Source organism: Oncorhynchus mykiss, chromosome 2 (genome assembly GCF_057628025.1).
Source record: "Oncorhynchus mykiss isolate SJ-2025 chromosome 2, ASM5762802v1, whole genome shotgun sequence".
NCBI classification, from domain to species: Eukaryota; Metazoa; Chordata; class Actinopteri; order Salmoniformes; family Salmonidae; genus Oncorhynchus; species Oncorhynchus mykiss.
Window position 1 is genome coordinate 27,758,551 of NC_143023.1, and position 26,450 is coordinate 27,785,000.

The following is a 26,450-nucleotide window of genomic DNA, read 5'->3' on the forward strand; positions in this document are numbered from 1 at the left end:
TACAGAATGTCTATCATGTCCCCTCCCTCTTCTTACAGAATGTCTATCATGTGTCCTCCCTCTCCTTACAAAATGTCTATCATGTGTCCTCCCTCTCCTTACAGAATGTCTATCATGTCCCCTCCCTCTCCTTACAGAATATCTATCATGTCCCCTCCCTCTCCTTACAGAATGTCTATCATGTGTCCTCCCTCTCCTTACAGAATGTCTATCATGTCCCCTCCCTCTCCTTACAGAATGTCTATCATGTCCCCTCCCTCTCCTTACAGAATGTCTATCATGTGTCCTCCCTCTCCTTACAGAATGTCTATCATGTCCCCTCCCTCTCCTTACAGAATGTCTATCATGTCCCCTCCCTCTCCTTACAGAATGTCTATAATGTGTCCTCCCTCTCCTTACAAAATGTCTATCATGTGTCCTCCCTCTCCTTACAGAATGTCTATCATGTCCCCTCCCTCTCCTTACAGAATGTCTATCATGTCCCCTCCCTCTCCTTACATAATGTATATCATGTCCCCTCCCTCTCCTTACAGAATGTCTATCATGTCCCCTCCCTCTCCTTACAGAATGTATATCATGTCCCCTCCCTCTCCTTACAGAATGTCTATCATGTCCCCTCCCTCTCCTTACAGAATGTCTATCATGTGTCCTCCCTCTCCTTACAGAATGTCTATCATGTCCCCTCCCTCTCCTTACAGAATGTCTATCATGTCCCCTCCCTCTCCTTACAGAATGTATATCATGTCCCCTCCCTCTCCTTACAGAATGTCTATCATGTCCCCTCCCTCTCCTTACAGAATGTCTATCATGTGTCCTCCCTCTCCTTACAGAATGTCTATCATGTCCCCTCCCTCTCCTTACAGAATGTCTATCATGTCCCCTCCCTCTCCTTATAGAATGTTTATGTAACTATTAACCTCGTCATGTCTTCTCCCCTCTTACAGAATATCTAATATGTCTCCTCCACTCTCCTTCCAGAATGTCTATGTAAATATCAACCGCATCATGTCTGTGGGGAACCGTCTGTTGGAGTCTGGGCACTACGCATCGCAGCAGATCCAGCAGATCTCAGGTCAGTTAGAGCAGGAGTGGAAGGCTTTCGCTGCTGCCTTGGACGAACGCTCCACCCTACTGGAGATGTCTGCTGCCTTCCACCTGAAGGTGGACCAGGTGAGGAGGAAGCACACACACACACACACACACACAACAACACTCGCACACACACATTGTGATTTTCCAGATTGAACAGGAAAGGGCCAAAACACTCTGAGCCTCTACTACCTGTTCCAGCGGTGTGCTCCTACAGAGACCCACACTCTTGTTATTTTCCTCTCTCTTTTCCTCTCTCTGCCTCGATTTGCTCCCCCTCCTTTCATTCGTCTTTCATCACTTAAGCTTTTTCTTCCCGTCTGTCTTCCTTTCTCCTCATCCCTCTCTGCATTCTTCTCTCTTCACCTCTATTGTAGTGCATGAGGTCAGGTTAAAACCAGATGTCCAGAGTAGCAGGGTGGGCAGTATTGTTATAGACTACATGTTTGTGTACCCTACTGTCCGCAAGGATTTGAAGCTACTCCATAAATTGAATCTTCCCCTGCTTTGGAAGAGGCTGTATTGTAAGCCCATTTTCTATTTGGACCTAGTTGCTGTCATGTGTTTTCCAACAAACGGATTCATGAGGAGGTGTTGTATCTGATGTTTGGTTGTGTGCGGTTGGCATGTGAAGCTAAGTTTGAGTTATGTGCGCGTGTGTGTCTGTGTTTCTTTACCATGGTTCTAGACCGCTCTGTCAGTCTGGGGACGAACGGGGGGGGGTGGTTGAGGAGAAACACAAAGAGAGAGAGAGAGAGAGAGAGAGAGACGCACACACTGACATTTTTTTATGACATGATGCCTATGTCTTTTATCTCCGCTCTCTTCATCCTTCCATTTCTAGAATAATCACTTGTTTTGTATCAGTATTCTCCTGAAGTGCCTCTACTTTCTGTTGTACTTTCCTCTCCTCCTCTCCCTGGCCAGCTCCCACAGGAACAGATGAAAATAGGTCCTATCTCTTAATGGCATTGTAGTACGCTGCTGGGATGATGCAGAGCTAATAATAATGTTAGCTAGGGCTGCCTGCAAGGCAATGTGTTGCTTTCGTCCCCTACCATGAATGTGTAATTGACTGATATATAAAACAGACAGACAGACAGGGAGGGAGGGAGGGAGACAGGGAGGGATTGAGGGAGGCAGACAGAGACAGAGAGGGAGGGTTAGAGAGACAGACACGAGGACAATTATAAGTATTTTTCAATGCCTGTTTTTGCTATTTACACGTTTTTGTATTTTAGAAGAAGTGTTTTTGTGTGCGCTAGTTACTGTGGTTGGATGATTGCACATGAATGTACCACAAATGCTGTGGTACATTTAGGTAGTCATGACGTTATTTATTCCTTCTAGAATAGAATAGTGTTCAAGTAGTAGAACTCATGCGCTGTTGAGAATCACCATAATTTACCTTTAACCTTCTATAGGTTTTGGTCTCTTTTCTTTCTGTACCACACACCACCATGCACACACACCCTTGTGATTACCATTATAATGTGTGATCGTGTGTGTGTGTGTGTCTCCTCCAGTACATGGGTAACGTGGAGCCGTGGTGTAAGGCGTGTGGAGAAGGAGACCTGCCCTCTGAGCTACAGGACTTGGAGGACACCATCCACCATCACACAGGACTCTATGAGCACATCACCACTGCCTACTCTGAGGTACTATGGGGCCTGCAGTCACTACAAATTCTGGTGCCCAGTGCTCATGTACTGAAGGGATTAGTCAGTGATAAGCACTTTTTGTGTCGTCGTGCTTTAAAGTAAAATAAATAGCATCTGCAACATGCACTAAAGAAATCCTGTTTAATTCAGATTCATTTGTGTTTTCAAAGTTCATTGTCAACCTTTTCCCCACCTCACCTGGGATCTCTCCTATCTTCTCCTTTCCTCTCCAGGTGAGCCAAGACGGGAAGTCCCTATTGGACAAGCTGCAGCGGCCCCTGACCCCGGGTAGTGCTGATTCGCTGACGGCCTCGGCCAACTACTCCAAGGCGGTGCACCACGTACTGGACATCATCCACGAGGTGCTACACCACCAGAGACAACTGGAAAACATCTGGCAACACCGCAAGGTCCGGCTTCACCAGCGCCTGCAGCTCTGTGTCTTCCAACAGGACGTCCAGCAGGTACACATGCTCAGGAAGAGGCAGGCACACACACACACACACACACACACACACACACACACACACACACACACACACACACACACACACACACACACACACACACACAGAGTGACACAAACATACACACAGACACACACGAACAAACATACAGAATTCATAATACACAGACACCCTAACATCATTGTCAGGGACCACTATACCTATTGTACAGTGTTTATTCATATAAAACCTGATTTTCATGCATGTTCAAAACTAAAGAGAACTGTGTTGTAATTTTGCGGGGTACATTTATCCATCTCCACTTTCTTCAAAGCGTTTTCAGTGGCTCCTGGGGTTTCAGAGTGAAAACGTATCTTTGTGAGTGGCTGACAGACCCTTGTGATTAGGACTGAGCTGGTATCTACTTCTCTGTGCCCTGTGGACATGCTCGCTATTCTCTGTTTTTTTTTCTCTCTCTCTCTCTCTCTCTCTCTCTCTCTCTCTCTGTTTCTCTCTCTGTTTCTCTCTCTGTTTCTCTCTCTGTTTCTCTCTCTCTCTCTCTCTCTCTCTCTCTCTCTCTCTCTCCCTCTCTCTCTGTTTTTCTCTCTCTCTCTGTTTTTCTCTCTCTCTCTCTCCCTCCCTCTCTCTCTCTATCCCTCTCTCTCTCTCTCCCCCTCTCTCTCTCTCTCTCTCTCTCTCTCTCCCTCCCTCTCTCTCTGTTTCTCTCTCTCTCTCTCTTTCTCTCTCTCTCTCTCTCTCTCTCCATCTCTCTCTCTCTCTCTCCATCTCTCTCTCTCTCTCTCTCTCTCTCTCTCTCTCTCTCTCTCTCTCTCTCTCCCTCTCTCTCTGTTTCTCTCTCTCCTGATACGTACTAGTTGCCATGGTAATCCAATTTACTGCCACGTAATGTGTTGCGTGTTCCATATGTCCCATAGAATGATGCGCTCTAAGAGGAGAGACCTTGAAAAACCACAATCAAAATCCTGTTTATTCTTCTATTCAGCAATAATAGTGAGATGAGGCAGCTGGCCACCCATCTGTTCAATAAATAATAAGGCCGTTATTAACTGAGATATATTATCACAGTCCATAGAAAGGCTGACACGTTGGTCTGTAGTGGATTATGGATTTCTTCATCCATGTTTCCTTATTAAAAGTACCAGGCTGTTTCCCAAATAACACCCTATTCCCTACATAGTGCACTACTTTTGACCAAAACCTTATGGACTAGGAATAGGGGGCCATTTGAGACGCAGACCCCGACTTGGCACAGTGATGCAGAGCAGAGGGTAGAGGGTGGGTCTGAACTGGGAAGGCATTATGTTATGGCAGCAGCCTTGAACAGAACAGGGCCGTCTGTAGAACTGTCCCAGACACAGTTCGTCAGGCTGAAAGTCCCAAAGCTCCCCCTTGTGGCGCAGCACATCAGATCAGCGCATACAGACCAATAATGTCCCTGTTCATAGGCTAGTAGTCACCATACCTGGGTTCAAATAGTATCTGTTTTCTTGCAAATGCTTCAAGCATTTAATTGAGCCTGCATGCAGTGCTGGGGGTGCATTTTCGGGACTAGCCTATTTAATTGGTTCCATTGTAGCCAGCAGGCAGGCTCAACCAAACGCTCAACGTATCTGATTCCAAGTAGCGACTATCCTAAGGCCTATCACTGTACACATATGTTGTGATCGAGCATGTGCTACATCTCTCTAGGGTCCTAATAACAGCCTTTATTAGACACGGCTCTGGCAAACCCTCTCTGTACCAGGGGTATTTCAGTCTCTCACTCTCGCCCCTGTGTGTGTGTGTGTGTGTGTGTGTGTGTGTGTGTGTGTGTGTGTGTGTGTGTGTGTGTGTGTGTGTGTGTGTGTGTGTGTGTGTGTGCGTGTGCAGGTGCTGGACTGGATAGAGAACCATGGTGAAGCCTTCCTCAGTAAGCATACAGGAGTGGGGAAGTCCCTACACAGAGCTCGGGCCCTACAGAAGAGACACGAGGACTTTGAGGAGGTGGCCCAGGTGAGCTGGGACAACATTCAGTAACTGAGTAACATAACAACATTCAGCAACTGAGACATAAACTGAACAAGTTCCACAGAGATGTGACTAACAGAAATTGAATAATGTGTCCCTGAACAAAGGGGGGTCAAAATCAAAAGTAACAGTCAGTATCTGGTGTGGCCACCAGCTGTTATACATGTAAGTACTGCAGTGCATCTCCTCCTAATGCACTGAACCAGATTTGCCAGTTCTTGCAGTGAGATGTTACCCCACTCTTCCACCAAGACACCTGCAAGTTCCCGGACATTTCTGGGGGGGGATGGCCCAAGCCCTCACCCTCTGATCCAACATGTCCCAGACATGCTAAATGGGATTGAGATCATGTCTCTTCGCTGGCCTTGGCAGAACACTGACATTCCTGTCTTGCAGGAAATCACGCACAGAACGAGCAGTATGGCTAGTGGCATTGTCATGCTGGAGGGTCATGTCAGGATGAGCCTGCAGGTAGGGTACCACATGAGGGAGGAGGAGGTATTCCCTGTAATGCACAGCGTTGAGATTGCCTGCAATGACAACAAGCTCAGTCCGATGATGCTGTGACACACCGCCCCAGACCATGACGGACCCTCCACCTCCAAATCGATCCCGCTCCAGAGTACAGGCCTTGGTGTAATGCTCATTGTAATTGCCTTGGTGTAATGCTCATGTAATGCTCATTCTTTCGACAATAAAAGTGAATCCGACCATCACCCCTGGTGAGACAAAACTGCAACTCATCAGCAAAGAGCACTTTTTGCCAATCCTGCCTGGTCCAGCGACGGTGGGTTTGTGCCCATAGGCGACGTTGTTGCCAGTGATGTCTGGTGAGGACCTGCCTTACAACAATTGTACAAGCCATCAGTCCAGCCTCTCTCAGCCTATTGCGGACAGTGTGAGCACTGATGGAGAGATTGTGAGTTCCTGGTGTAACTCGGGCAGTTGTTGTTGCTATCCTGTCCTACAGGTGTGATGTTCGGATGTATCTATCCTGTGCAGGTGTTGTTACATGTGGTCTGCCACTGCGAGGCCGATCACTTGTCCGTCCTTTCTCCCTGTAGCGATGTCTTAGGCGTCTCACAGTACGGACATTGCAATATATTGCCCTGGCCACATCTGCAGTCCTCATGCCTCCTTGCAGCATGCCTAGGGCACGTTCACGCAGATGAGCAGGGACCCTGGGCATCTTTCTTCTGGTGTTTTTCAGAGTTAGTAGAAAGGCCTCTTTAGTGTCCTAAGTTTTCATAACTGTGACCTTAATTGCCTACCGTCTGTAAGCTGTTAGTGTCTTAACGACTGTTCCACAGGTGCATGTTCATTATTTGTTTATGGTTCATTGAACAAGCATGGGAAACAGTGTTTAAACCCTTTACAATGAAAATCTGTGAAGTTATTTGGATTTTTACGAATTATCTTTGAAAGACAGGGTCCTTCTTTGCTGAGTTTATAATTACCTGTAATGTGGCAGTCCGCATAATGTCTCTTCTAATGTCCCCCTATCCAGAACACCTATACTAACGCTGACAAGCTGCTGGAGGCAGCAGAGCAGCTGGCCCAGACAGGAGAATGTGATCCAGAGGAGATCTACCAGGCAGCCCACCAGCTAGAGGACCGCATCCAGGACTTTGTACGTCGCGTGGAGCAACGTAAGGTCCTCCTGGACATGTCTGTGGCCTTCCATACTCACGTTAAAGAGGTACGAGTCTGGGTCCCCTTATAGGCTTATACAGTAGATCTGTACCTGTTGAAAAAACTGTACTAATGAAAGTTATTGTTGTATTCGATCTACAGTATGTCTCTAGTCAGGGCTATGGCTCAGAGTCTATTAAATTGCATGAATCTGAGTGTGAAACGACTTGAGACCTGCCAGCTAGCTGTTGTAATATTGATACCCCTCTAGAGGTGTACTGACATCTGGTGTAGATGTTCTCATGGTAGGGCTGTGTGAGGGTTCTCCCCTGCTCACCCTGAGGAAAGTTTAAGTTCAACCTTTAAAGGAGTTCAAACTCCCCCCTCGTCCCAGCCCAGTTAGGGTTGTGAAAGAGATGACAGCCAGCCAGGGTAGTAAGAGGTACAGGAGTTTAGCGACATGAAGAATTTATTACATCAGTACGGGCACACAACAGAGTGGAAGTGTGAGTGTGTGTGCTTGCGTGCATTATATTGTATTTATAAAACGGTTGGGTCTAATCCTGAATGCTGATTGGTTAAAACCACATTCCAGCCAGTGTCTTTTCCATAAGTTACCACCGGCTAAATCTATTACGATAAAATTCCTAATTACTCTGTTCCATCTGACTGCGCAATCCACTTATAAAATGTATCTCCACTATAAAAAGCATCTAGACATTATCTCACATTTTTTTTATGCTAACATTTAGTTTTCAACAGAGGAGATTTGTATAAACCTTGCTGTATGTCTCTCCGACATTTGCAACATTGTTTAAATGTTCAAATTCCTTCTGTCACATTAGTAATGAAGGTGTCGGGAGTCAATTGTTGGGATGAGACAGACAGGCAACTTTTTTGAGACAGTCGAAGTCATGAATTGACATAAATTGTATGGATATATACAGAGAAATATCAATAGAAAACAGGTCAAACGAAATGAAGTGCAGCTAGTTTGCAGTCTTTCCAGCTTCAGTTTGAAGAGATTGTGTTAGTTGTGTTGTTGGCTAGCTCCTCTGAACAACAGTGTCCTGATGAGAGAGCACACCTATGCTAGGTGAAATCGCGCATCATCAAATCAAATCAAATTGTATTGGTCACATACACATGGTTAGCAGATGTTAATGTGAGTGTAGCGAAATGCTTGTGCTTCTAGTTCTGACTGTGCATTAATATCTAACAAGTAATCTAACAAGTTCACAACAATTACCTTACAAGTGTTATGGAATTAATAAGAATATGTACATATAAATATATGGATGAGCGACGGCCAAACGGCATAGGCAAGATGCAGTAGATGGTATAGAGTACAGTATACATATGAGACGAGGAATGTAGGGTATGTAAACATTATATAAAGTGGCATTGTTTAAAGTGACTAGTGATACATTTATTACATCCAATTTTTAATTATTAAAATGGCTAGAGATTTGAGTCAGTATGTTGGCAGCAGCCACTCAATGTTAGTGATGTCTGTTTAACAGTCTGATGGCCTTGAAATAGAAGCTGTTTTTCCTGCTTTAATGCACCTGTACTGACCTCGCCTTCTGGATGATAGTGGGGTGAACAGGCAGTGGCTCGGGTGGTTGTTGTCCTTGATGATCTAGGTGTAGGTGTCCTTGCCCCTGGTGATGCGTTGTGCAGACCTCACTACCCTCTGGAGAGCCTTACGGTTGTGGGCGGAGCAGTTGCCATACCAGGCGTTGATACAGCCCGACAGGATGCTCTCGATTGTGCATCTGTAAAAGTTTGTGAGTGTTTTCGGTGACAAGCCAAATTTCTCCAGCCTCCTGAGGTTGAAGAGGCGCTGTCTTCACCACGCTGTCTGTATGGGTGGACCATTTCAGTTTGTCTGTGATGTGTACGCCGAGTTACTTAAACCTTTCCACCTTCTCCACTACTGTCCAGTCGATGTGGATAGGGGGGTGCTCCCTCTTCTGTTTCCTGAAGTCCACGATCATCTCCTTTGTTTTGTTGACGCTGAGTGTGAGGTTATTTGCCTGACACCACACTCATTAGTTCAATGTTATGGATGTATCCAAATAAATGTCACTAGAAAATAGCTTAAACAAATGCAAATGCAGCTACTTTGTTGTTATTCTGGCTACACTGTTTGATGTGACTGTAAGTTAGCCGTTATTGGCTAGCTAGCAAGCAAGGCATAAGAATGTTGCCAGCCAATGGAACATTTAGAACAAACGACTGCATGGATACAGAACAAAAAGACTTAGATTTGGGTATGTCATTTTAGGCAAACATTTTTTAAAGGGGCGGATCCTTAAGAGTGGGTTACGTCTCTGGCAACCGAACCGATAGAATGAACGACCAGCCAGCTTGGGTAGCAACCCTAGATTTGAGTCGGGACTATATGTTGTGGCAGTATGAATAAATTCATCAAAATAATATTTTTATTAAAATATGTAAATCATTATTTGAACATGTCGGTAACCCGTAATATAAAAGTGATAATGCCCTCGAAGCCGGTGTTTGGAGTATAAATTGGCACGGTTTGCCGGCACTCTAACACCCGTGCGTGACTCTGACACTGACATATAGGCATCTTTTCCTGAGCGTAACACACATCTCCAACAGCCTAAACATCTTCCAAACACCTAAATATCCTCCAAACACCGTATTCTCGGGCATCATCACTTAATGATGTGTCCTGTGACAGTGGATGGGCTGCCCAAAGTGACTCTGACACTGACATATAGGCATCTTTTCCTGAGCGTAACACACATCTCCAACAGCCTAAACACAGTGCCTTCCTCCCCCTCTACTCTCTTCCACTAGACTAGAGCCTCTAGCTATTGCCACAATTTAAGAAGCTGTTCTGTTTCTGAAATGCCTTCTATTCAAAGCTGTAATTTGGCATGCCTTTATTTGTGGTGAAGATTACATGTGTGTTGTGTTTGAAAGGTTTCCCTTGTAAGAAGGCAGACCTTTGGAATGAGTGTTTCTTCCCATTGTTCAATGATGTGGCTGAGAGAGAGGTGGCAGTTTTACCTATAGAGGTGGTGCTTCTCTGTAGTCTCCTAAAAACAACATGAAGCTTTCATGAGAACGTTAACTTGCAGTCTGTGTTGTTTCAATCAATGTCATTTGTTTAGGCATTAATGAACAGCATTAACCTTTCTGTAAAGGTTCTGTGCCAGTGCACTGTACTTTACTCTGTGTGCTGACATTGATATCATCTTTACAGTGCATGACTCACACAGTGGTTGGTGGTGGCCTGATATTCATATGAATTCATCATTTCTTTTATGTGTCCATATGGTGTACTAATTAATATCCATCTGTTGTATAGAGGTGGTTGGATTAGGCCCGGTTCCAACTTTCCTCCTCTGTTCTTAGCCAGTGTCGTGTTTGCCTGTCCTTGTGTGTTATTATAGAAAAATAGAGCTGTATGAACTGGAACAAAACACATTTTTGGTCTCAAATGGCATACTATTCCCTACATAGCACACTTATTTTGAAAAGGGCCCTACGGGAGCTGGTCAAAAGTTGTGCACTATATAGGGAATAGGGTGACATTTGGGATGCAAGGAAAAAAAAGCGGTGGGTAGTAGATTGGGCAGGGAGGGTCCGACATGCTGGTACGGGTGCTTTGGTTTGGGCCACCATGCCAATATAACCAGATGGTTAATCCTGCCACAATGACTCAATGCAGCTCCCTCCTTCACTCCTCTTTCTCTCCCTCTCTCCTCTGCTTTTCATTTGTCCATCTTTACCTGCCTCTCTGTGTGATAGCAGTCTTCTCCTTTACCTTTCTAGTGTGTTTGTGGCGTAACAAGTTGCTCTCGTGTGATTGGCCGGCAGACCTCTTACTGTATTTCTGATTGGCCGCCTGGGTTGTCTGTCACTGTGTGCCCATGCAGCTGTGGACGTGGTTGGAGGAGCTGCAGAAGGAGCTGCTGGACGATGTGTATGCTGAGTCTGTGGAGGCGGTGCAGGACCTGATCAAACGCTTCGGCCAGCAGCAACAGACCACCCTGCAGGCCACTGTCAACGTCATCAAGGAGGGAGAGGACCTCATCCAGCAGCTCAGGTAGCTCACAGCGCACTCATCCTCTATCCTAAATTCACCCCTTCTACCCGCCATAGAAATATCGTATCCCCTCTACTTTTGTAGATCTGAGCTAATTCACCAAGTAATAAAGGTAGTTTATTTAGAACTGGGCAGCATTGTAGAGCAGTATTACTGTCCCCCTAATCTGCATTTACCCTACCATTAAGAGACATTGATAGCAGCAAAGGTACGCTACTAACTGGCAACAGAGGTGCATTTGAAGCTTCTAAGAGCATGCCGTCTAACACATAATTAAACTCTGCTAGCTGTTCCATCACCTACCATGTTACATGTCGTTCATGATATTGAAAGGAGTGTATTTAATGTGTTTGTTGACCTGTCTAACCTCTGACTCCGGCCTCCACACAGGGACTCTGCTATCTCCAGTAACAAGACTCCCCACAACAGCTCCATGGCCCACATCCAGAGTGTCCTACAGCAGCTGGACGAGGCCCAGGCTCAGATGGAAGACCTGTTTCAGGAGAGGAAGATCAAACTGGAACTTTTCCTGCAGCTACGCATCTTCGAGAGGGACGCCATCGACGTAAGTGGCCCCCATGTCAAAAGTTAATATCGATCAATCTATCAATCAACCAATCTCTCATGTCCTCTATTGGCTGTATCTGACCGGTGTCTTTTCCAGAGAGTTTCTGTAGTAGTTTTATCTGATAGTGTAAGGCCTTCAGTCCCTGCTGAGAGAATCAAAGGACTATTTCTGCTGCTGCTGTTGTTCTAATCTCTCTCTTTCCTGTTACACCATCAAAGGACTGAAGCAGTACAGTGGTTGATTAATGATATGGATTCACATGCCAGAAATTAAGCATTAACTACAGCAGCCTTTGAAATGATAAAGCCTGAACCACTGATATTCATGAAGTAATCATCCCCCTTTCTGGGAAGTTATTGTACTGAGGTGATGACTCATTTAAGGCTGTGTGTGTGTGTGTGTGTGTGTGTGTGTGTGTGTGTGTGTGTGTGTGTGTGTGTGTGTGTGTGTGTGTGTGTGTGTGTGTGTGTGTGTGTGTGTGTGTGTGTGTGTGCGCGTTGTGGTGCAATAACAGGGTCATCGGATAGAGGAGGAGGACGTTTCGTTTTTCGGCACATTAAGTAGACTACAGTGCAGTTTGACATTACAACAAATCACGACATTGCATTCCTATTTCTATTCATTTTCTCATAAAGATTCTCCCAAGGGGAAACCTACAGTCAGTAAAATATCGACCCGTGTTTGGCACACACTGCCTTTTGCCTGTCTGCACATGCAGCCCATCTCACACAGGTGTAATGTCACAATAGTAGTGCAGCAGTCACACTAGTCTGTGTGGTAAGAGACCACAGCTAGACTGGTACAGTATCTTCACCTCAGAGGTGCAGGACAGTAAAACCTTCACATTAGCTGTGATCTGTGGGAGGGACGGAGCGGTATGTCAGTCAGTCAGTCAATATGACACAGGAGAGAGGGAGGGAGAGGTTGTTTTCCCTCTACTCCTCCTCTTCACACCCCTGAGATGCTGTTCCTTCTTGGCTCCCAATGAGGGGTTAGGCAGCAACCTGGTTCAGGTTCAGGTTTGAGGTGAGGCAGAGGCACAGCACGCAGTGTCCCAGTCACGCCCAGAGCAGGATTCCTGTCCTCACGGAGCCAGTCTCCTCTCCACGAGCCAGGAGGAGCGAAAGATGTTGTGTGTACTTAGACTCAGAGAGGTGTTTCTACTCTGCTTTGTGAGAGCAGCTCGGCCCGGTAAGTGGCTCCTGGCGCCTGGGAAGGAGGGAACGGGAGAGAAGAGGAGAGTGGCAGGGGAAGAAAAGATGTTAGAAGGACTAAAGGCTTGTGGTATTTATGCCTGGGATCTTTGCCTCGCTGTCATTCAGCCTTCTGTAATGTGCTTATGAGTTAAGTGAATATGACTCCTACAGAACAGCCAGTAAGACATTTTCAAGAGAGATTAGTGAGTTTGTGATTTTTGTAGCACTTCAGAAGGGTTTTTGATAGGGCTAGGAATTGCCAGGGAACTCAATATACAATATTATCACAATACTTATTATCACGATATTTATGTGCCGATGCAATATGTGTTGCGATTCTCACGATTCTATATGTATTGAGATTCGATACTGGGATTTTATTGCGATTTGATGTTCCAAACATATTGCTCACCATACTGCATGTCTGCTGCAGAGGGACAAGTAGAGAGACATGAGAAAACAAGTGTTGATCAGTCATGGAAATAAAGGTGCTGAAAACAAATTGGCTCCCTATTTAAAAAGAAGATGGAGAACAAGTTATGAAGGAAAAATACTGGAGTTTTGGTGCAGGTACAGCCAACTAGTGCACAAATAATGTTGGCATATTGTCAAAATGATATAGTACGATATATCGTCAAAAACAATAAACCGATATGTAACTGTATCGACTTTCCCCATCACTAGGTTTTGAGCAGAATTGAGGAGAAATAATCTTGGAAGTACAGATATCTTTTGATGTCGTATGTACATGTCTTTAGATGGTTGTTAGTACATGCTGAATACTTTGTGTCCACAGAGCAACTATTACCTGTAGAGGTCGACTAATTAATCAGAATAGCCAATTAATTAGGCCGATTTCAAGTTATCGGAAATCTTTTTTTACACCTTTATTTAATATTTATTTAACGAGGCAAGTCAGTTAAGAACACATTCTTATTTTCAATGACGGCCTAGGAACGGTGGGTTAACTGCCTCATTCAGGGGCAGAACGACAGATTTTCACCTCGTCAGCTCGGGGGATCCAATCTTGCAACCTTTCAGTTAACTAGTCCAAAGCAATAACGACCTGCCTCTCTCTCGTTGCACTCCACAAGGAGACTGCCTGTTACGCGAATGCGGTAAGCCAAGGTAAGTTGCTAGCTTGTTAAACTTATCTTACAAAAAACAATCAATCAATCATAATCACTAGTTAACTACACATGGTTGATGATATTACTAGATATTATCTAGCGTGTCCTGCATTGCATATAATCTGACTTAGCATACAAGCATACAAGTATCTAAGTATCTGACTGAGCAGTGGTAGGCAGAAGCAGGCATTCATTCAAACAGCACTTTCGTGCATTTTTCCAGCAGCTCTTCGTTGTGCATCAAGCATTGCGCTGTTTATGACTTCAAGCCTATCAACTCCCGAGATGGGGCTGGTGTAACCGGAGTGAAATGGCTGGCTAGTTAGCGCACGCTAATAGCGTTTCAAACGTCACTCGCTCTGAGCCTTGGAGTGGTTGTTCCCCTTGCTCTGCATGGGTAACGCTGCTTCGAGGGTGGCTGTTGTCGTTCTTCTTGGTTCGAGCCCAGGGAGGGGCAAGGAGAGGGACAGAAGCTATACAGTTACACGGGCAATACTAAAGTGCCTATAAGAACATCCAATAGTCAAAGGTAAATGAAATACAAATGGTATAGAGGGAAATAGTCCTATAATTCCTATAATAACTACAACCTAAAACTTCTTACCTGGGAATATTAAAGACTCATGTTAAAAGGAACCACCAGCTTTCATATGTTCTCATGTTCTGAGCAAGGAACTTAAACGTTAGCTTTCTTACATGGCACATATTGCACTTTTACTTTCTTCTCCAACACTTTGTTTTTGCATTCTTTAAACCAAATGAATGGGGCGGCAGGTTAGAGCATTGGACTAGTAACCGAAAGGTTGCAAGTTCAAATCCCCGAGCTGACAAGGTACAAAATCTGTCGTTCTCCCCCTGAACAGGCAGTTAACCCACTGTTCCTAGGCCGTCATTGAAAATAAGAATTTGTTCTTAACTGACTTGCCTAGTAAAATAAAGGTAAAAAAAAAATGAACACGTTTCATTATTTATTTGAGGCTAAATTGATTTTATTGATGTATTATATTAAGTTAAAATAAGTGTTCATTCAGTATTGTTGTAATTGTCATTATTACAAATAAATAAAATAAGAAAATCGGACGATTAATCGGTATCGTCTTTTTTGGTCCTCCAATAATCGGTATCGGCGTTGAAAAATCATAATCGGTCGACCTCTAATTACCTGTACATTACACTGTTGACGTTACCTTGTCTGCTTTGCTGTTTTGTTAGACTCTTCTTTCTCATATCTTAAAGCAGTGTTTTAATGAGGTTTCATCAGACCTTTGTGTTATGACAGTTGTTGTTGGCTGTTTGCCTTGTGCAAACCGTTCTCAACCTCAGAAGTGCAGTATAAATAATGGTGTTTGTGCCTGTCTGTGGTAGCAGCCGTGACTCTCTCTCATATTGTCAAAACAAGAGAAGAACTGTTCTGTTATTGACTGAGGCGGTGTAGATCTCAGTATTACAGCTTCTTGAATTATGAAATGACAGATACTTGGTTGACCGTACAGGTTGCTTACTATAGAGCTCTGTCGCATCTTCTAATCAAAAACCATCTCAAAGATACTCAAAAATACTTCTGCCAAAGAACTACTATTGCATGTTGATAATCATGAGAAGTCAACAATCCACATCTATATATCTCCACAGGTCTATGCTTTGTTTATGTGGAAAACTATTATCACACTATGTTGATCCAGTCATCAGATTAGGCTAGATGATAAAGGCTTGCCTTGCTGTTACATTATCTCCAGGTTAAGATCTTAAACAGTGATCAGTGATGGATTAGCATATGGATCACAGCTGAAGGGAGTTTGTGGTTAAGTACTACCGCGTTTTAGTCTCTGACTTGCACATTAACAGTGAGAGTGCACACTACTAAGCCCCCTGTAGCCCTTCCATGAAGCAGCCATACGCTCAGTGAGTAAAAGCTAGCCCTATAGCCCTTACCACATGGAACCCTCCCCTCCACCTCCTCATTCACATGTTCTCCCCCAGAGGACAATACAGTACAGTACAGTACTAGATAATACAGTACAGTACTAGATAATACCATACAGTAAAGTACAGTAATGCACTAGATAATACAGTACAGTACTAGATAATACAGTACAGTACTAGATCATACAGTACAGTACAGTACTAGATAATACAGTACAATACTAGATAATACAGTAGGGAAAGGGAAAGGGGGATACCTAGTCAGGATACCTGGTCCAACTGAATGTATTCAACTGAAATGTGTCTTCCACATTTAACCCAACCCCTCTGAATCAGAGCGTTGCGGGGAGCTGCCATAATCGACATCCACGTCTTCAGCACCCGGGGAACAGTGGGTTAACTGCCTTGCTCAGATTTGGACCTTTTCAGCTCGGGATTTGATCCAGTAACCTTTCGGTTACTGGCCCAACGCTCTAGCAAGTAAAGTACAGTACTAGATAATACAATACTAGATAATACAGTAGAGTACAGTACCTCATAATACAGTACAGTACAGTACTAGATAATACTGTACAGTACAGCCGGAGCCTGAGGAGCAGAGCAGAGGGTGCAGAGGGCCATCCAGAGGAAATTAAATGGCACAGTGCAGAGAATCAATAATTATTCGTTTCGCAGTACTGCGGTTTGGATTTGAACATTTTCCAATTCCTGACTCGGAACCCTGTCATTCTCTCGTTCCTTTTCTGACTCCTCTTCTCTTCTTCATTGTCAGATGCCTTGAGATTTGATTTCACTGCTCATGTGAATGGATGCAGGCAGCTGTATGAGCCTCTCAATTTCATCCCAGTTATTTATTTTTTACTACATCAGCTGGATAGCCAGCCACCGCTTTAGTTCATGACCCGTATTACTTTTCCATAGTTTCCCCTCGACGACCATCACTCTGGACGCCTTGAATTTCCATCGGCCACATTCTTTACATTTAGCTCTTAAGTATGTGGCTGAGCAGCAGCTGAATGGGATTGTGATCCATGTGTGAAATGGAGACTAGTGCAAGCATGTCTCTCTCTGAAGCATCAGGAAAGCAATTCTGTAAAACAGACAGTGAATTTGTATAATTTAAAGACAAATTGAAATATTAAGCTAGTTATTGTGAGCAGCCATGATATTTCGGATCGGTTTGGCAACAAAAATAATCACCACCCGGCATCTTCCCTCTTGGTCCTTGATCACTACATTGATTGATTGATTTTGATTTCATGCCAATGAATTTGAAGGTAAGCCCAGTCAGGCCCAGCCCACACTGGCATCACAGAGAAAAGACTGACCGAGTACCCATCACTGTGCCAAGGTGGATGGGCGTCATGACTCACCCTCTTTCAGCAAGTGTGCTTGGGTGGGTCCTTAAACAAGTGCTAACATCACAGGCAGACGCTCCATCTACAGTGTTGCCTACAGTCATGCCAGCTAGTCTGGGTAGTCCCTCTATAACCAAGGGAGAAGTGTATCATTATAGGGAACACTAAACACTTAGCTACTGTCTCGAAGATCAGCTTGGCTGGTGTTTTGATATCATTACAAATCCTTTCATTCTGACGCCGATTTAGTTTACACCCCTCTCAGGTCATATTCCACCTAGAGGGTTGAAATAATCATCTGTGTGTGTTTGTACATATGTTTGTCCTGTACGTGCTGTCACCTTTATTTCAAACTAATTTACAGTGATCCCTGTGATCAGTGTTTCTATGTCTATTAGTACACTTCCATTACAGTAGATATTTTGTTGTTGCAGTTGATAGTTTGAGTATCTATAGATCCTCTATCGAGGACTATCCAAATGAAGTGTTAGCCCTTGTCCTTCCCTCACACACTCCCAGATCATCTCAGACCTGGAGTCGTGGAATGAGGAGCTGTCCCAGCAGATGGGTGAGTTTGATACAGAGGACCTGACGTTGGCAGAGCAGAGGCTCCAGCACCATGCTGACAAGGCCCTCACCATGAACAACCTGACCTTCGACGTCATCCACCAGGGACAGGAGCTGCTGCAGTACGTTACAGAGGTCCAGGCCAGCGGTGAGTAGTGGAGAAACACACACGGACGGATGCACACACACATGCACCTTTTCTGTCGTACACTCACACACACCGACACATCGGATGGGCCAAAGCGCTGCTGCTGCTGCTGCCAGGGCAGATGAGCTGTAAGCCAGGCCGGGTCAGCTCAGCGTTGTGGGTGAGGAGATAGGGAGAGGGGAGGAATGGGGAGGGCCTTTTAACCCAGCTATCGGACGCTGGAGAACTCGGCACAGTAGCGGCAGCAGGCCAAGGCCAGACGAGCAGATTTCACGGTAATCCTATGAACTCATGTCGCTGAGTAAAACCACTAGGCAGTGCTGCAGGATGACAGGCTGCATTGGCACACACACACACAAGTCAATGACGACATGCACAGAGGAGATTTTGCATAATCAGAATGCATCCCAGAGCAGTTCTCTCCTGGACACCACAGAGACAGACACACAGTGCTTCTATGACACACAGACTCTGTACTCCATGCAGCCCAATGCAGGTCTGGAACACAGGAGTGAAATGTAAGTAATATAATGTTAATGGCAGATTCAATCCTGTGTGTCTCTCTCCTACTTGTGTTCTCTCTGTCTGACTGTCTGGCCATATGGCGTTACAGATCTGCCAAATCTGCCATATCTGTATGCTTACCTAACTGTCAATCTTTTACATGTAGTCGAGACTGATTGTCTTGTATGAGGAGAGAGAGAGACCTTGCTTCTCTCTTTTAATATTTTTGTTAGGATTGGGTTGCGTAATGGCTCCTGTTCTTTGTGTTGTTTTCAGGATTTGCTAAAGTAGCTGATGAGCTCCCCCTCCTTCTTCTTCCTTCTCACTCTCATTCTCTGTCTCCCTCTGTTTCTCTCTCTCTTTTCTCTCTCTTGTTCTATCTCTCTCTCCCCCTCTCTCTCTGTTCAGGTGTGGAGTTGCTGTGTGACAGGGATGTGGACATGGCTACACGTGTTCAGGACCTGCTGGAGTTCCTCCATGAGAAGCAGCAGGAGCTGGACGTGGCGGCCGAGCAGCACAGGAGGCACCTGGAACAGTGTGTCCAGCTACGCCACCTTCAGGCCGAGGTCAAACAGGTAAACATACGTCATTCTCCCTCCCTCTCTCTCTCCTACTTGTGTTCTCTCCCTCTCTCTTACTTTTGACTTTTGCTCTCACTTGTGGTCTTTCTCTCTCTCTCTCTCTCTCTCTCTCTCTCTCAATTCAATTCAGTTCAATTCAAGGGCTTTATTGGCATGGGAAACATGTGTTAACATTGCCAAAGCAAGTGAGGTAGATATCTTTCTGTCTCTCCCCCCCTCCCTCTCTCTCATGTGTTCTCTCTCTCTCTCTCTTTCTCCCACTCTCTCTCTCTCTCTCTCTCTCTCTCTCTCTCTCTCTCTCTCTCTCTCTCGTGTTCTCTCTCTCCTACTTGTGTTCTCTCTCTCTTTCTCTCTCTCTCCCTCTCTCTCTCTCTCTCTCTCTCTCTCCTACTTGTTTTCTCTCCCTCTCTCTTACTTTTGACTTTTGCTCTCTCTTGTGGTCTTTCTGTCTCCCCCCCTCTCTCTCTCTCTCTCTCTCTCTCTCTCTCTCTCTCTCTCCCGTGTGTTCTCTCTATCTCTCTCTCCTACTTGTGTTCTCTCTCTCTCTCTCCTACTTGTGTTCGCTCCCTCTCTCTTACTTTTGACTTTTGCTGTCACTTGTGGTCTTTCTCTCTCTCTCTCTCGCTCTCTCTCTCTCTCTCTCTCTCTCTCCCTCCCTCTCTCGTGTGTTCTCTCTCTCTCTCTCTCTCTCTCTCTCTCTCTCTCGCTCTCTCTCTCTCTCTCTCTCTCTCCCTCTCCCTCCCTCTCTCTTGTGTTCTCTCTCTCTCTCTCTCTCTCTCTCTCTCCCTCTCTCTCTCTCTCCCTCCCCCTCTCTCGTGTTCTCTCTCTCTCTCTCCCAATCTCTCTCTCTCTCTCTCTCATGTGTTCTCTCTCTCTCTCTCTCTCTCTCTCCCTCTCTCTTACTTTTGACTTTTGCTCTCACTTGTGGTCTTTCTGTCTCCACCCCTCTCTCTCTCTCTCTCTCTCTCTCTCTCATGTGTTCTCTCTCTCTCTCTCTCTCCCTCCCCCTCTCTCGTGTTCTCTCTCTCTCTCTCTCTCTCTCTCTCTTGTGTTCTCTCTCTCTCTCTCTCTCCCTCTCTCTTACTTTTGACTTTTGCTCTCACTTGTGGTCTTTCTGTCTCCCCCCCTCTCTCTCTCTCTCTTTCTCTCTCTCTCTCTCTCTCTCTCTCTCTCTCTCTCTCTCTCTCTCTCTCTCGTGTGTTCTCTCTATCTCTCTCTCCTACTTGTGTTCTCTCTCTCTCTCCTACTTGTGTTCTCTCCCTCTCTCTTACTTTTGACTTTTGCTCTCACCTGTGGTCTTTCTCTCTCTCTCACACTCGCTTTCTCACTTTTTCTCGTTAATTTGCACCCTCTCTCACTCCCTTACTCACACAGTCTTTCTGTCTCTTTCTCTTTCGTTCTTTCTTTTTCTCTTTCCAAGTACAGTAGTGAACGTGGGATGATAACCATGAGATGCTGTTGTTGTGAAATAAGTGATTGTGTATTATTGTGAAAAGCACGTGATTATGAATAGATTGCTTTCTATGCATGTAATGTTAAGCGTGAAATGCTTTTCCAAAAATAAGTATTTACATCTACGGGGTTGATTCTATTAGATTGTACAACGGGAAATATGAGACCCGTCGATATGTTCCTGACTTATGGCATTGACCATTTACAGTATCTTCTAGAATATCTTCACTGAGTCACTTTCGTTTCGGAGTCTGGTGTTGCGGGTCTAATATCCAGACCACACCTGTCCCCTTGGCGACAGGGGTTCGAGCCCCGACTCTCTGTGCCTTTAACCACTTTCTGTACCCCTCTCCATGTCTATCTCCCACTCTGTACTTACACCTGTCCTGTCAGAAAACAATCAAATACTTAAGGGTATTGGAACCCAGATCTTCTTCAAATGAAATACAAATATAAAGACAGTTAAGATAGATAAACTCTCAATGGCCAATAAATATATCAGTTAGCATCTCTTCTCTGCATTGATAGCATCATCTTTCTTATGTTCTATTCTATCTGAATTAAACTGGCCAGCAGTCGCTCTCTGAAAGACTGAAACACTGCAATATGTGCTGGGAAAGTAGAGCAGTCCTTTAGAGATGACCAACGGCCCGAAAATGAGGAAAAAGAGAAACTAGGCCAGCAGGAGCATCATCTGTTAATCTTATTCTGTTTATTCATTTATTTCATTTTCCTCATTCAGTCATTGTTGTAGAGCGAGAGATTACTCGTGTCCTGGAAGGGAAGAAAGGCCTATGTGTGTTTTTGTGGCTATAAGCTGAGAGAGCAGGCCAGGCAGAATACAGCAGTAGTTGTTCTATCTGTCTGTTACTCACTGAGCAGCGTTTAGCCTCTTCCCTCACACAGCCGCTATGCTGAGCTAGGAGTTTGGCAGCAGTGATAGCACAGAGCATGTGTCAGATACACAGCAGGTGTGCAGTGCTGACTCAGAGCGGAGCCCGGAGGAGGAGACGGTGTGGAATCCTCCCTGGGGCCTCTGGCAGGCCGCCCCTGTGTGGACAAGGAGGAGGGTGTGAGGGGGAGAGGTGGTGAGGCGAAAGTGTCGGGGGTGACGCGTCACAGCTGACTTGACCTTGCCCTGATGCTTGATGTATTCCCTTGTGTGTGTGTGTGTGTGTGTGTGTGTGTGTGTGTGTGTGTGTGTGTGTGTGTGTGTGTGTGTGTGTGTGTGTGTGTGTGTGTGTGTGTGTGTGTGTGTGTGTGTGTGCGTGTGTGTGTGTGTGTGTGTGTGCGTGTGTGTGTGTGTGTTTCAGGTGTTGGGCTGGATCCGTAATGGAGAGTCCATGCTGAATGCAGGTCTGATCACAGCCAGCTCTCTACAGGAGGCAGAACAGCTACAGAAGGAACACGAGCAATTCCAACATGCCATAGAGGTGACTCTCTGTTCCATCTCTCTCATGTATTCCTCTTCTTCTCCATCCCTCTCCACTCCTTCTCTTCCTCCTCTTCTTTTCCTCTCTCCATGACCCTGGCCGTGACCCCACTCTCCGGGGATGTCTCAGGGAGAGTGGGATATGTAAAAAACACACTTCCGATTCAAACATGCGTATTAATTCACACGTGTGAAATAGGACAAATATAAACACCCAGCAAATTCTTATTATTTTCCTCATCTCCATCCCCCTCGTACTCCTCTCGTCTCCTCCTTCTCTCATTCTCCTCCTCCTCTTCTCCTTCCTTCTACCCTCCTCCTACACACCACAGTAAAAACCCGAACCTCCCCCACTCCTCTTTTCATCCTCTATTGGTCATAAATCATCCCCCACTCTGATTTCACCTGAAACTGACCCCTGTTTTCACCCCAGAACATTTCCGTTGAACTCTTCTGAGCAGGGCTCATTTTAAATGCAGCCATACTGTATAAAGGACTACATTCTGCAGGGCTGAGATTATGCAGGAAGGTTTCTGGAGTCATCTACTCACTGTGGAAGGAGAGGAAAAAAACCTGTTGGAGATTATTAGTTAGTCCCAGTTACTCGATCGATTTGATTATGGTATTGTAATGATATTGTCTAATGCTGTGGTGTGTTAACAGTCATGGTAGCAGAAGACTCACACAGTATGTAACACTCAGACTCCTTTCCTGTAGCCGTAGCCTCCAATCACATCCCTCCGTGTTCTTGTGAAAATTTGAAGATGTTAATGTGAACAATATTCATGAAGTGGAAACACTTTAATTAATCACCTCCCTCCCTCTCTCGCTCCCTCTCTCTCTCACTCTCCTCAGAAAACCCACCAGAGTGCATTGCAGGTGCAGCAGAAGGCTGAGGCCCTACTCCAAGCCAACCACTACGACATGGACATGATCCGGGACTGTGCAGAGAAGGTGGCCGACCACTGGCAGCAACTCATGCTCAAGATGGAGGACCGGCTCAAACTGGTCAACGCCTCTGTAGCGTTCTACAAGACCTCCGAGCAGGTGGGTGGGACATCGCTAACTGCCCATTGGCCCCTAGCCCAATAATATGGCCCAGATTAGGGTATATTAACCACTCTAGATAGGGTGGTATTATATGGTATTACACTGCAGTTTGCCATGTATTTGCGTTTATGTACTTAGCCTGGGCTCGGTGGTGCATTGTGGGTAGTGTAGTTTTGACCGGTGCTGTGTGATGCTCTGTAGGTGTGCAGTGTGCTGGAGAGCCTGGAGCAGGAGTATAAGCGCGAGGAGGACTGGTGTGGGGGAGCTGATAAACTGGGCCCTAACAGTGAGTCAGACCATGTCACACCCATGATCAGCAAACACCTGGAGCAGAAGGAGGCCTTCCTCAAGGCTTGTACACTAGCAAGGCGAAACGCTGACGTCTTCCTGAAGTACCTGCACAGAAACAGTGTCAACATGCCAGGGATGCTGTCTCACGTCAAGGCTCCTGAAACACAGGTCAAAAGTAAGTGGCTCTTTTTTTTCTTCCCAATCAAATACACCTTAGATCGTTCTTTACTGTGGTGTTCCTTTCAGGTGCCTTCTTCTTTTAGACAGATGGGATGTGTCCCCAAATAGCCCCCTATTCCCTATATAGTGCACTACTTAAGTGCTTTAGTAGTAGACTGTAGGACTAGCTTGCCTTTTGTGACATAGCCATAGTTTAAATGATAACGTGTCTCTTGTGGTTTTGTCAGACATCTTGAATGAGCTGCTCCAGAGAGAGAACCGGGTGCTGCACTTCTGGACAATGAGGAAGAGGAGACTGGACCAGTGTCAGCAGTATGTGGTGTTTGAACGCAGCGCCAAGCAGGTCAGTGCTGCACCTCAAGGAGAACTATACCAGAACGGTAACATTCATGACTACAACAACACGGTCACACACAAGCCATAAAACTAGGCATATAACAATATGGCAGGTCATATAACATACCACCATGTTGAACCCTGTGCAAACTGCTCAGCTTTTGACCAAGTACTGACCAAACCAAAGCCTCCAAATCTGGTTAGGTTCCAGGTAGACTGGTAACAACAACAGTAGTGTTACCACAGCTAGAATTACATGCCCTACATTTTAACACTGGCTTATTGTAGTGCAGTGTCTTTCTTGTCCTCAGTCTCTCCAAACTGTCTCCTCTCATTTAGTCAGTGCTGATTGATGGACCGCATGTGTGCCTGCAGAGCACACTGAAGTATATCTCAATTGGAGACTGTTTGCTCCCCCATGTGGGCTGGTGTTAACATTACACTGGTCTGGAGACGCAGCAAAGAGTGCATCTTCCCATCCCCTCGTAGATGTAAAATGTATAGAATGGTGTAAGGAACCCACAATATAAGCTTGTTTTACTGCAATGTTTGTAAACAACTTACTTGTAAACAAATACTGTATAGCCTCTAAACATGGTTAAAACTATACGTTTGATATCATGGATGGTGTCACATTCTTTTGTAGAGACGGACCAAGGCGCAGCGGATGTTGAGTTCCACATCATTGAAACTTAGCAAAGCAGAACAACAAACAATAAAACAAACCGTGACCACAGAGGTGCTACGTGCACTAACTCAAAACAATATCCCATGAAACACAGGTGGAAGAAGCTACTTAAATATGATCCCCCAATTAGAGACAATGATTACCAGCTGCCTCTAATTGGGAATCATAGAACATCACCAACATAGAAAAACAACCCTAGAACCCCACATAGAAAATATAAACTAGACTAACCCCCAGTCACGCCCTGACCTACTCTACCATAGAAAATAAGGGCTCTCTATGGTCAGGACGTGACAGATGGTCAGTCCTTGCATCCAAAGCTCTGTCTATGAATTTGAGAGTGGTTACATTTCTCCAGGCCCGTCCTCAGTTGTTTAGCAAAATAGGGGCAGGGAGTCCGCTTTGATATTGTTTCAATGAAGGATTCTAGCTTTATGTCCATGAGGGGGCGTGAACAAGTGCACACTTCCTCAAAGGGTGAAGGCTAATAAGTGATCTGGACCTCGTCTCGTTGTGATTGGTCCACAGGCTCTGGAGTGGATCCACGACACGGGAGAGTTCTACCTGTCAACCCACACCTCCACCGGTTCCAGTATCCACCACACACAGGAGCTGCTGAAGGAGCACGAAGACTTCCAGATCACAGCCAAGGTGAAGGTTCCCATCCAGCAGTGTCTAACACTATCAACACTATTGTAGTTCTGAATCAGACTGTATGGTTTGTTTAGATTGTGGTGCCTGTAAGAACCTTAGCCAGTGTGTTGAGATGTAAAGGGACTAGTGTCAGTCAACCTGTCCCATACATACACTGCATAGGGCTGTCTAGGATCTGTTTAGTTTGTGCTGGCCATCTCCGTGGACGTGTCCCAAATGGCACCGTCTTCCCTACCTACTACATTTGACCAAGGCACTATGTACCCTGGTCAAAAGTAGTGCACTATATTAGGGAGTAGGGTGCCATTTGGGACCATTCGGGTAGTGTGTTTTGCTGCCCTGCCCTGTTTGTGGCCCTGTGCTAGGTATTATGATGCTGTATCTATGAGGCCCAGTCACAGGGCAGCCCATTGTCCCTGATGTTCTGGCCTCCTGAGTTATTGTGTGGCAGAAAACTCTATTGTAGTCATGAACCTCTGGCACAGTGGGATTTGGCTCCTGTGGTTGACACCCGCACACACACACACACACACACGCACGCACCCCACAGCCCCCGTTCATTCTCTCTTTCACTCTCTCTCTCTTTCTTTGTATTGACAGCAAACCAAAGAGAGGGTGAAACTGTTGATCCAGCTGGCAGATGGCTTTTGTGACAAAGGGCACGCCCATGCGCTGGAGATAAAGAAATGGGTCACCTCTGTGGACAAGCGCTACAGAGACTTCTCCCTCCGCATGGACAAGTACCGGTCCTGTTTGGAGAAAGCACTGGGCATCATATCCTCTGACTCCAACAAGGCCGTGAGTACTGGAGGACAGGGTGGGGGAATGTTGGAGTGGAGGGTTGAGATAGAACATGTATGTGTATGTGGTATGTGTGGGAGGGGGGAGGTTGTGTGTGTGTGCGTGTGTGTGTGTGTGTGTGTGTGTGTGTGTGTGTGTGTGTGTGTGTGTGTGTGTTTGAAACAGATGAAAGGTGGTGAGTGTGTGTGTATTTGCGTGCTCACGCTCATGTGTGAGAGTGTGTGTCTCTGTGTCTGTGCGTGAGTCTGTATCTGTGTGTGTCTGTGTGTGAGTCTGTATCTGTGTGTGTCTGTGCCCGTGTCCCCTCGGCGGTGCCTCGTAAAGTCCCCTGTCTGTCCTACAGAGTAAAGGGCTGCAGCTGGACATCATCCCTGCCAGCGTCCCAGGGTCAGAGGTCAAGCTGAGGGATGCTGCCCATGAACTCAATGAGGAGAAGAGGAAGTCTGCCAGGAGGAAAGAGTAAGCATTCACACACACAGTGGTTACACAGTTTGGTGGAGAAGCATCACTGTTATTAACACATTCACATACACAGTGGTTACACAGTTTGGTGGAGAAGCATCACTGTTATTAACACATTCACATACACAGTGGTTACACAGTTTGGTAGAGAAGTGTCACTGTTATTAACACATTCACATACACAGT

At 45.6% G+C, this 26,450-nt stretch overlaps 1 protein-coding gene across 4 annotated transcripts in view; it reads left to right on the top strand.

The window, feature by feature from the left end:
* Positions 1-26,450, top strand: part of LOC110485836 (triple functional domain protein) — a 149,624-nt gene that overhangs the window by 82,244 nt on the left and 40,930 nt on the right. For all 4 annotated transcript variants that reach the window (XR_016485648.1, XM_021557045.3, XM_090195238.1 and 1 more), the window contains 16 exons: positions 979-1,170; positions 2,616-2,747; positions 2,984-3,214; positions 5,087-5,209; positions 6,732-6,923; positions 10,774-10,943; positions 11,334-11,508; positions 17,638-17,833; positions 18,746-18,912; positions 21,684-21,803; positions 22,658-22,849; positions 23,054-23,318; positions 23,551-23,666; positions 24,876-24,998; positions 25,602-25,799; positions 26,146-26,261. Coding sequence is in view for 3 of the 4 variants with exons in the window: in XM_021557045.3 (XP_021412720.3) it covers positions 979-1,170; positions 2,616-2,747; positions 2,984-3,214; positions 5,087-5,209; positions 6,732-6,923; positions 10,774-10,943; positions 11,334-11,508; positions 17,638-17,833; positions 18,746-18,912; positions 21,684-21,803; positions 22,658-22,849; positions 23,054-23,318; positions 23,551-23,666; positions 24,876-24,998; positions 25,602-25,799; positions 26,146-26,261 (2,708 nt within the window). In the remaining variant the exon portion in view is untranslated. The remainder of the gene's footprint in view (positions 1-978; positions 1,171-2,615; positions 2,748-2,983; positions 3,215-5,086; positions 5,210-6,731; positions 6,924-10,773; positions 10,944-11,333; positions 11,509-17,637; positions 17,834-18,745; positions 18,913-21,683; positions 21,804-22,657; positions 22,850-23,053; positions 23,319-23,550; positions 23,667-24,875; positions 24,999-25,601; positions 25,800-26,145; positions 26,262-26,450) is intronic.